Genomic DNA, 11,803 nt, shown 5'->3' with positions numbered 1-11,803 from the left:
GCTCCTCATAATAGTGTTTTATAAGGTGTTTTATATGAATGCTAAGATATGTACTTTTCCATTTTATATTTCTGAATTGGACAGTATTCTGAACCTGGGCCACAATTTAAAGTTTTTGTTTATTATTTTTTTAAAATATGTTCATTTTAAGGAATTATTTCTTTTTATTTAGTGAGTGTTTTGCTTGCATGTATGTTTGTACATCTTGTGTGGACGAGGGCTTATAGGTGTCAAAAGAGAGCATCAGATCCCTTGGAAGTAGAGTAATAGGTGACAGCCAGTTGTGAACTAGGTCCCTCACAAGAATAGCAAGTTCTCTTCACCAGAACCATCTCTCCAGCTTTCTAGCTCCTAAATTCTGTGTTGTGGCTTTGTGTGAGTGTGAGCATGTGTGAGTGTGTGCTGCTGTGCATGTGGGTGTGCACCTCTTTGGATTATGTTCTCCTATATCACTCAGCTGTAGTCTTCTGAGGAAGGATCTTTCAGTGAACCTGGAGCTAGTCTGGCAGTCAGCAATGCCCAACAATCCTCCTGTCTCTGCCTCCCAAAGCCCTATGGTTTCAGACATGCTTGGCATTGCAGTAGAAAATTTCTCTCACTGTGAAAGCACAATAGATTAACAAAAGCCACAGAAGGATTATAAGGGCCACAAAATAAACTTCATTAAATGGATTTGCTACACACATAGTAAACTTTAATATCTACTTCAAATGTTGCAAAACAGAAGTCACAAAGTGACACAATAGTCTTTAATGAACTTAGTTAATAATTTATTTACTTCAAGGTTACAATGAAAAAGAGGTAAGACAAGTTTTGTTTTCTTGAAACTGAAGACAATTGTGATGTCTAAAGTTTTTACCAAATCATTTACATGAATAGAGCTTTTCTATTGTATGAGTTCCTCCCTATTTAAGGATATCAAAGTGAAAAAGAAAAACTTTAAGATATTTACAGGGCTAGACACATGGATGAGGCTTTAATACAAGTCTATTCCCAGCACCAAGGTTAGGTTTTTGACAACTTCCAGTAATTCCTGCTACAAGAAGCCCTAAAGGTCTAACCTTCTTGGGACCCAGAATGCAGTACCATACAAAGATACACTGCCATAGTAAAATTAAAATGAAAACAAATCTTTAAATTAAGTTTCACTTACGAATGTTTTCTCTTGTAATTCCTGTAACATATAGGTGTTGAGGCACCTAAAGGCTCACAGAGTGTTTCTCCATCATGAATTGGTTCATGTAACAGAAAGCAAGCATGTAGGCTTGAAGTCAGAGAAATCAATCATTCTCAGTCTGTGGTATTATAGAGAAGATTTAGGCAATGCTGCTTTATCACTGGGCATTGACCTAAGAGTTTATATCTACACATCATATTCAGTTTATACTTTCTGCTTCATGCTGCAGATTAAGGATGTAAATTCTTACTTTCCCACCTTAGCTGTCATGTCTGACACTTGTTTCCATGACACCTTCACAGCAATACTGTATCACTCTTGAACTAAGGCCAAATTAAACTCCATAAGTTCACTTAGACATGAAGTTTTATCACAGCAACAGAAAAGGCACCAATACACATCCATTAAGTTTTATACCTGGATTCATTATCTCATGTAATTAAAGAGAAATACAAAATCTAAAAGGGTTATCTTATTAAACTCATAGGCCTTTGTCCATTTGAGTCTTCATGTGTAAACAAAATAAAGAGGAATATCATAATGCTTGAACAGATTGTTTATATTGTCAGTTTTTTTTCTCCGGAATAAATAATCTTGTGTAACTGAATGTAAATGTATTGGCTAAAGATCTTACCAAATCACTTATATTCAGAGTACCTTCAGTATGAGTTTTGTCAGAATCCTAAAGTCTAATTTTACGTTCAGGGGTTTTAACAAATTACACACTAAATTTTTACTCTTGTATACAGACTACCATGACTTGCAAAACTTTGCAACACTGATTATATTTAAGTGGTTTCTCTGCAGCATGATTTTTTTCTTATGTTTTCAAAGGTTTCTGATACAAAGGCTTTATCACATTGATTACATATGTTGGATTTATCTCCAGTATGTGTTCTTTTATGTATTTTAAGACTACTATGTTGTGAAAAAGCTTTACCACATTGACTACATTCATAGGGTTTCTCTCTAGTATGTATTCTTTTATGTATTTGGAGACTACTTTGACAAGTGAAGGCTTTACCACATTGATTACATTCATAGGGTTTCTCTCCTGTATGTGTTCTTTTATGTATTTGGAGACTACACTGACGTGCAAAAGCTTTACCACAATGATTACATTCATAAGGTTTCTCTCCAGTATGTGTTCTTTCATGCCTTCGATAATGAAACTGATGTGCAAAGGCTTTACCACACTGATTACATTCATAGGGTTTTTCCCCCGTATGTGTCCTTTCATGACTTCGATAATGACTCTGAAGTGCAAAAGCTTTACCACATTGATTACATTCATAGGGTTTCTCTCCAGTATGTGTTCTTTTATGTATTTGGAGATTACTTTGAGACGCAAAGGCTTTACCACATTGATTACATTCATAGGGCTTTTCTCCGGTATGTGTTCTTCTATGCCTTTGAAGATGATTGTGTTGTGCAAAGGCTTTACCACACTGATTACATTCATAGGGTTTCTCTCCAGTATGTGTTCTTTTATGCATTTGAAGATGACTATGACATGCAAATGCTTTACCACACTGATTACATTCATATGGTTTCTCTCCAGTATGTGTTCTTTCATGATTTTGAAGTTGACTGTGACATGTAAAGCCTTTACCACATTGATTACATTCATAAGGTTTCTCTCCAGTATGTGTTCTTTCATGAATATGAAGATAACTGGGAGATGTAAAGCCTTTACCACACTGATTACATTCATAGGGTTTCACTCCAGTATGTGTTCTTTTATGGATTTGAAGATAACTATGACATGCAAATGCTTTACCACATTGATTACATTCATACGGTTTCTCTCCTGTATGTGTTCTTTTATGGATTCGGAGACGGCTTTGACATATAAAGGCTTTACCACATAAATTACATTCATAGGGTTTGTCTCCAGTATGTGTTCTTTTATGTACTTGGAGATTACTTGGATGTGCAAAGGTTTTACCACATTGAGTACATTCATAGGGTTTCTCTCCAGTATGTATTCTTTTATGTATTTGGAGACAACTTTGACGTGCAAAGGTTTTACCACACTGGTTGCATTCATAGGGTTTCTCTCCAGTATGTGTTTTTTTATGTATTTGAAGATGACTGTGACATGCAAATCCTTTAATGCACTGATTACATTCATAGGATTTCTCTCCAGTATGTGTTCCTTTATGTATTTGGAGACGACTATGACATGCAAAGGCTTCATCATATTGAATATCTTCATAGGGTTTCTCTCCAGTATGAATTCTTTTATGACTTTGAAGATGACTTTGATAGGCAAAGGCTTCAACACATTGAGTATATTCAGAGGGTTTCTCTCCCGTATAACTTCTTTCATGCCTGCAAGGTTAATTGACACATGTAAAAGTTTTACCACATTCGTAACACTGTTGAATCTTTATATCTGAATGAATTAATTTTACAATTTGGTCTAATTGTATAGAGTAATCAGAAATTAATCTTTTATCACTTTGTTTATACTCATTTTGTTCTTCTTCATTAAGGGTTGTTTTGTGTATTTGAAGAAACCTGTGGTGGTAGGAGCCTGGCTCCTGTGGTATAACTGGCTCACATTTATGGCATCTACTTTCTCTATGAGATTTTTCACATATTTGAAGAGAACTGGAAGAATTCAGATCTTTATTCCACTACTTACATTGATAAATTTTCCTATACTGTGAGTCATATTAAATTTGTAAAGTGAACCAGGACAAAGAGAATTATTCACATTCCCAATACTCATAGGGCTTTTTTGCAATGAGTTCATTGATGTATTCTCAATGAAGCTAGAAAACTAATTACTTGTAATCTTGACACACAATCAACGAATCTACTCAACCTGGGGACTATTACATATGTTCTAATTGTTCTGAGGTGGGGAGAGGTACATTGTTTCTTTCCATTTCCCTATGCTCATATGGCGTGTATCCAGAGTAATATAATATACCTATTAAATGAAGAATAACAAATAAATGTTTCCACATTGCATTCACAGAGTTTGACTTTCTATTCCTCACAGACATATGGCATAGGAATTAAGGTTTTTCCATAACAAACCACTTTAACTCCTGACTCTAACTACACATCTCACTAAACTTTTCAAAGACAGAACAACTATATGAGTCACACTAGGTTTACTGCAGTCTATTTGCTTACTGGGTTTTGGACATACACTTATCACTATTCAACGTGTATGTTTTTGTAAAATAAGAGGTATGAAGCTAAATGGATTGGCAGTTCTACAGCATAGCTCTGAGGGAGCTATGATTAAAATGGTGATATCTGTAAAGGCATTGATTCCTTGTCTTCCTTCTTAGAAGAATGACTCGCAAACACAATTCACTTACCTGCCATTGAGGAATAGTGTTTTGTGAGAATTTAATTATCATAAATGCCCTGTGAGCTGTGCTTATGAACACTGTTGCTTTAAAAAAAAAAAACTTCCAAACACATTAAATTATCTTCAGAGGCACATTTGTATCAGCTTGCATATAAAAATTTACCTTCCATGTCTTCGAGAACTTTGACAATGCTCTTCAATATTGTGATCTTCCCATCTGTAGCCTAAAATATAGCACCAGGAAATGTATGATATATTATTGGAAACTGTGAAAAATTTAAGTTGCTATCTTCAGTGATTCTTAGATCCATGCCTGATTTATTCACCTCATTCTCCTCATTCTCAACCAAATTACAGAAAAGCATTGATAAGTAAGAAATAGTTTTCCTGTTATTTTAAAACATGTAGGAAAATTCACAGTATTACCTATAGCGGCGAGGTTGATATAGGTCTCCAGCATCACATCTTTGTATAGATTCTTCTGGGAAGGATCCAGCAAAGACCACTCTTCCCAGGTGAAGTCAACATGCACATCATTATAGGTCACTGTATCCTAAAATATGCCATACATTATATAACAAAAAGCATGACACTGACAACATTGTAAATGTATACTTTTTTGACAATATAATCTTATAATTCTGGTGTTTCCTGCACTTACTCTATGACACGGGAATTTTAATATTTTAATTAAGTCACTTTAGAAGGAAACTGAATAGGAGGTTTACCCCTATCATTTCTGAACCTTTCAAATGGATAGCATGATACAAGAGAAATGCCTATTAACAGACAAAGAAAGACAAGCAAACAGATAAACAGCACTGAGTACACATCACAGAAACTGTATGAACAAATATTAACTACAAAAAAATATAAACCAAGCTGGGTGTATTGGCTCATGCCATTAATTCCAGTACTCAGAAGGCACAGGCAGGTATATCTGCCTCTGAGATGAATGTTAGTCTAGTCTCTGCACTCAGTTACATAACAGCAAGAAGTAAATATTAAGAGCTTGTCTCCCCTGGAAAAAAAAGCATCAATCAAACAAAAAATAGGACGAACTTAGAGGGTTTTGTTTTGTTTTGTTTTTTACTTAAGTTCCTACAAGGAGTTATGCATTTATTCCAGTTCTGTATTCATCTTCCAGAAATATGAAGTGCTTCAGTTTAAACTGTAACTTTAATAAATCTTATTAAAAGGAATTGTGCATTTAAACTGTTACAGATAGACAGATGAAAACATTAGCAAAGTAAACGTTGATCATAAATAACACAGGGTAGGAGAGATGGTTCAGAAGTTAAGAGCTCTTGCTAGTCCTGCATATAGGTGTACTCAATTGACACTACATATGTGAGTGATCAAATTATCCATTATTCCAAGCTCAGGGGTTCTAAGACTACCCTTTGACTATTGTGAGGACATGCATATGTTGTGTATATCCATGTACGCAGCCAATAAAACCACCATATTCATTTAAAAAAATAAAACAAATAGGAAGAATGTCACACACCTGTAATTCAGTTACTCAGATCCCCAGGTAATATTAATGTCATGAATGTTGACATCCTGGGACAGAAAATGATACCCTCTGCCAAATTTCAAAATTCCAGTTGGGGTTGCAGTTCAGTAAACCAGTGTATGTTTGACGTGAACAAAAATCTATACTCTAGACCCATCATACAATTATATAAACATATATAATTATATTTTAAAAACTTAGGGATGTTGTCCCACCTTTAATACCAGATTTGGAAACAAGAGTCAGGAGAATTTCTATGTTTAAGGACAGTCTGGTCTACAGAGCAACTTTCAGGACAGTAAGGGCTACTCAGAAAAACTTTGTCTTCAGAAAAATAAAAAACAACAAAATTAAAATAAAATCAGGGTAACAAAATAGCTTATCATTGAATATCAATCACTTTAGTTGTATCTTATGTGATCTATTGATATCATCTATAATGGTGGTGAAGTCATGACAGCACAAGAAGGAAGCTGGCTGATTAGTTTCAATCATAACATAGTAGAAACAAAGAACAGTAAATGGGTTGAGACTATAGATATTCAAATCACATCCCCAATGAGAAATGTCTTCCAGAAAGGTTCCTCCAACTAATGTTTCCACAGGCATCACAAAGAAAGCCACCAAGGAGAAATGCATGTTCAAATACATCATTCTGTCTGAGAGTTTTTCATTCACTTGACTAGATTCTGACTCAGGTCACTATAGATTCATGGTTATCTAGGAAGAAAATGCATTTAGTCACCTCAATGATCTTCATAGTCTGTAACAGCCCCTACAGTCTTCAAATGTCCAAAATCTTTTCTGAAACTCAAGACAATCTCTTGACTGTATTATAAAACAAGTTAAATAAATCTGTCCAACATACAATAGCACAGACTGCTCTTTCCCATTGCAAAGGAGAGTAACTGAGACATACTGAAGGAAGATTGGACCAATGCAAGACTGAAACACAGCAGGGCAACCAGATATCTCGGGCTTCTACTGTGGAATAATCCTCTTATACATGGTAAAGATTTGTCACTCAACTGGTTTAATAAAATGTTGATTGTCCAGTAGCTAGGCAGAAAGTATAGGCAAGACAGCCAAACTAAGGATGATGGGAAGAAGAAGGGCTGAAGAAGGATGGCTTAAAAGAAATCCCACATTAGCTCAGAATTGAGAATAATAGATGGTTATTTATTTAGGGGTAGACTCACAAATCAAAATCCTCTGCTGAAACGGAGAACAGAAACTGAATCCCACAGCCAGAAAAGAGAGCGGACACATGCTTTACATCAGCTGAGAGTTACTATCTAAACTGGACCAGCAGGATACAAGAAAGGTAACTACTGATTTTGACAAGACAAGGTACTACAGTCCTTCAAAATTCCCTGCTTCACAGGAAAGTCTGTCAGACAAGCTAGGGTTGTAGGCCAGAGCTGGATATCCAACATTGCAAAGGAACTTTGAGTGACTGTTCAGGCAGCTTGAGGTTCTTGTCATTAGGTATTATTCACCTTTTTGGGGCCATTGATGGAGTTGAAGACTAAATAGTTATAATCTTTCTTAGTCATAATAGAAAGTAAATTAGATAAAAACTTTAGACTCACTAAGAAAGACAATTAAGTACTTTCTCTAATTTTGCCAAATGAAAATAGATTAGATAGTGTTACTATAATTCTTACTTAAGAATTACTTTTGTTGTATATAATTTTACAATTTTAAAGTTAAAACCTTCCTTTTAATTAGACAAAAAAGGGGGAAATGCTGTGAAATAATCTTCTTATATTTTGTAAAGATTTGTTTACAAAATGGTTAGGCTGGGGAGGGGGTTATGCTTTCATTACAAATGTCTAGAGGACAAAGACAAAAATGGGGAAATAGAATAGTGTCTCCCAATTCCAGTTTTCATGAAAGGAGTGTGAGGCAGGAAGTAAAGAGTCTGGGAGTCATTGAACCCAAGCATCATTGCTGAGGCACAGAGGCAAATGTGTGACACTGAGAAGTGGTAAAGCAGAGGCTTTTTATTTCTGTAAAACCTGGAAGGAGTCTCTGGCTACCCTGATAAAGGTAGACTTCCTCCTTGACAGGCAAAAGAACATTGGCGATGACAATTAGTATAACATTGTTCCTGTTAGTAAATTACAGAACAGATCCTGTCTCCTTTGTAAAACATATCTAATGTTGTGATGTGGAGCAAAAGACACCAGGCCGGAGGAAGGAAGCATCTGGGATTTCCTTTTTGTGACGTTAAAAACTATCTGATCTATATAAATAAGGACCCTATGACCTGGTCCTCCACTATCTGTCATTACTCTCAACACTCCTATCTTCCAGGTCCACTAAGAACAGCTGATTAAGCTCTATATAGAGCTTTCTATAACTTTTGCCATCCAAAGTCCTGCTATCTTCCACATGTTCCAAACGATAACATTTCCAGGTTCTGCCCAAGAACAAAATCACCTTTGCTGTACCATTTTTATTCTAACTTGTTTCTTTGCTGCTGTGATTAAATTCTCCAACTAAAAGCATCTCAGGTTATGAAAGGACTTAGCTGGCTGATTCTGTCAGATCACCATCTACCATTGTGGGAGTTGAGGATAGAAATTCAAGCTGAAACTGCAGGCAAAAACCATGAGCAATGTGTTTCCTGGCTTTCTCACTTAATTGGACATTGTCTCATGCTCAGTCACTTGTCTTATCTAACACAGGCCAACATTTTTTAAGGGATATTGCACCCTCAGTGGGCCTTCACACATCAATCAACAAAGTTTCTCAAAGACATAGCAACTAGCCCTTCTGACGGGGTCACGTTTTCAACAGTTCCCACAGATGACTGACCGTAGGCTCTGACATGTTGACATCTGGAGGTAGCTAAGACACAGAGACAATAATATATGAGAAGGTTTTAAAAACCCCAAAACCAATGTATCAACCACATCAATAACTTAAATAGTGAAAATGCAAAAATTGATACCAGTAACAACTGGAAAACATGGATATGTGAAGAAATGAGGAGAGACAAGCCTCTAAGATCAAGAATAGAAAACTAAAACTCCACAAAAAGTCTCCAAACCAACAAACTCAAGGAACTCATAATATTATATAGTAAATTTTCATAAAATAAAAACTAGTGGAGGTTCATCATTTTCCAGAGAAACAATATAACTAGATCATAACTAAAAAAAAAATCATACAATGTAGATAGTACCACTAATAAAAGGAGACACAAAGACAGACCTACAAATTTAACATGGTCCTTTGAACAAGGATTAAGAGATTCTAACCAAAATTAGAATCAAAGAAATCATTGACCACCACTCACCCTGTGCACTCCAGTTCCTCCAGTTCTCTCCTTTGCCATTAATAGAAAATGGGTGGGGTAGAGATGATTGTTCCACCAAAATTAGATTTGCTTGAAGCCTTCTGATGTTTCTACATTGCAGAAAATAATTTTGACTACTAAAACTATCTCATTCTCTTTTGATAAAGAAAATGATGTCCATTAGGATCATTTATTAAACATTTTGTTTCCTAAGATTGATGATTAAGTGTAAGTCTGCATTATATATCTAAAGCAACCCATTTGCCTCTAATTGCTTTATAAGTCTTAAAGACTTTTGGAAACAAGTCTATCTCCATTTTTATGTGCATGTTTGTATGTGTGTGAGAGAATGTTTTCCATGTGTGTACAGGTGACACACCAAAAAAAAAATGTGTCAGATCCCCTGGATCTGGAATAGCAAGTAGTTATGAGCCTCCCAATGTAGCATGAATAATAAAAACCAAAAGACAGAAATTGGGGCTCAACTTGAGAACCAGATAAGCAAAGCAGCCAAGCCACTAAAGAAGTCTTACCTCTATCAAGACTAGGTGACTACAGACTAAGCAAAGTAAGCAGCAAGAGCCTCTATTCCCTCCCATTTTAAATTCTCTCTAGTGCTGAGATTAATGGTGTATGACTCCCTACTATTGGGATTAAAGGTGTTAGGCACTACCACCTGGATTTGTTTGTATATTGATCTTGTGTAGCCCAGGGTGGCCCTGAATGCACAGAGATCCACCTTCCTCCAACTCCCAAATCCTGAATTAAAGGTGCGTGCCACCACTGCCTGACCTCTAGTGGCCTAGTTTTGCCCTTCTGATATTCAGCCAAACTTTATTTATTAAAACATAAATAGAATATTATTATATCCAAACTTGGGTATTGGTATCTGAACAAAAGTCAAGAAGAATACTTGTTGAGTGACATGGGCTGCCCACATACTGTAACTTTTTATCCAACAAACTAAAAGTCTTTCACAGATTAACAACAGAAACCTAAATAAAGAAGCAAATAAATGATCCCTGTGAACTTGATGAATCATTATTAAGATATTGGGACCAGGTAGGCTGCCCACGGACCTTCCCCACTTGCTGTTACCCAAGACCCAATATTCAGGGTTGCCTCTATGGCTGCAAAAGAACTCCAGCTGCAGCTTATCCTCCCCTGTCCATGTCTCCTAATGATTCCAGAACCATCTGCACCTGCCCTTCCCTTCATAGCTCATATCTGTATCCCAGCACCTAACTGCTTGTCACATCTGCCAGAAGACCAATTTAAGCTGCCCACAGATATAGCACATTATCTCTTACCCCAGATCTGATTTTCACAGTTGCCCCTATTATTGCAGTACACCACCAGAGGCAACTTCCCCTCCCCCATCTCCTTGCCTCCTCTGTATCCCTAAGATCATTTCTCCTGACCTTCCCTTCCCCTAATTTCCAACACCAGCAAGCATTTTCCCTTGAACACACCAGCCAAGAAGGCCAGGACAAAGGGCAACACTCAGCCAATACATGCTCTGAAACTCCAGAGACCAAACAGAAAAACTCCAGGAAAAAAAACTCCCATCCAACCAAGATGAAATCAGAAACCAGCACCTAGACCCATAATCACACCAAAGTCAGATGCCCTAGCATAAAAAATAAAATCAATAGCAGCCAAGGCATGTTACCACAAGAGTTCAGCAGGCCCTGAGTATTCTAACATAGCTGAAATATAAGAAAAAGACTGCATGAAGATGATAGAAGCCCTTAAAAAGAAAATTTCTTAAATATTCATGAAAATACAAACAAATATCTTTGTTCCAAACACAAGGTCTCCCTGTTATAATTCTGCTGGCCTTCCTTGTTACCTAGGTACCCTATCCCTTTAAGAGATGAGCTCCACCAACCCCCAACCTCCCTCCCTTTCCAAAGAGGCAAGATGATCTCATGCCTTCTCTCCTCTCCTCTCTCTCACTCTCTGAAGAGGCAACAATTTTCTCTCTCTTCCCCATTTCCCCCATCTCCGCCTTCTCTATCTCTTTCCCCCATAATCTCCTTATCCTTATAGCCTTCCCAATACTCATTAAATAAACTCTATACCTAAGTTCTCTCCACATGGCACAAATATGCTGCTGTTAATACAATTTATGTGTCTAAAACTTATGTTTTACAAAGAATTCCCCAGGAGCTGAATTGAAGGATTCACCTTAAGCAGGTCAGATGCACCCCTCTTGCTATTTTCTGATCCTGACACCCTCCTCCTCAATTACCAGGACCTAAAGAATTTTTTTTTCTTCCTAAACTTAACCTTGTTCTCTACTCTGCTAACACCTTGCCAGGTTCAAGAAATACTGAACAGTTCCACACTACAAATCCTGGACAGGAGTGAGGTAATCAGCTATTGCAGGACATGACCAGCACCTAGCTTTCTCAGGTCCCCCAAGACTCTGACATTCACAAACAAGCAGGAAGCAGTCTTGAG

General features: G+C 36.7%; 1 protein-coding gene across 3 annotated transcripts in view; it reads right to left on the bottom strand.

The window, feature by feature from the left end:
- Window positions 1–652: 652 nt before the first annotated feature.
- LOC121464323 (zinc finger protein 431-like) overlaps window positions 653–11,803 on the bottom strand; it is a 28,748-nt gene continuing 17,597 nt past the window's right edge. The window contains exons 2-5 of one of the 3 annotated variants that reach the window (XM_041677215.1): window positions 9,338–9,447; window positions 4,938–5,064; window positions 4,675–4,735; window positions 653–3,511 (exon numbers count right to left, since the gene is read on the bottom strand). In XM_041677215.1, the coding sequence (XP_041533149.1) occupies window positions 1,966–3,511; window positions 4,675–4,735; window positions 4,938–5,064; window positions 9,338–9,376 (1,773 nt within the window). In that variant the 5' untranslated portion in view covers window positions 9,377–9,447 and the 3' untranslated portion in view covers window positions 653–1,965. Of the gene's footprint in view, window positions 3,512–4,670; window positions 4,736–4,937; window positions 5,065–9,337; window positions 9,448–11,803 lie in introns of those variants that run through there. The other 2 variants (XM_041677216.1, XM_041677217.1) reach the window with 2 other exon arrangements.

Source organism: Microtus oregoni, unplaced genomic scaffold (assembly GCF_018167655.1).
Source record: "Microtus oregoni isolate MIOR12 unplaced genomic scaffold, Mior012 000028F_ref0000031, whole genome shotgun sequence".
Lineage (NCBI taxonomy): Eukaryota > Metazoa > Chordata > Mammalia > Rodentia > Cricetidae > Microtus > Microtus oregoni.
The sequence above is the reverse complement of the archived record's forward strand: the minus strand, read 5'-3'. Positions and strand labels throughout refer to the sequence as shown.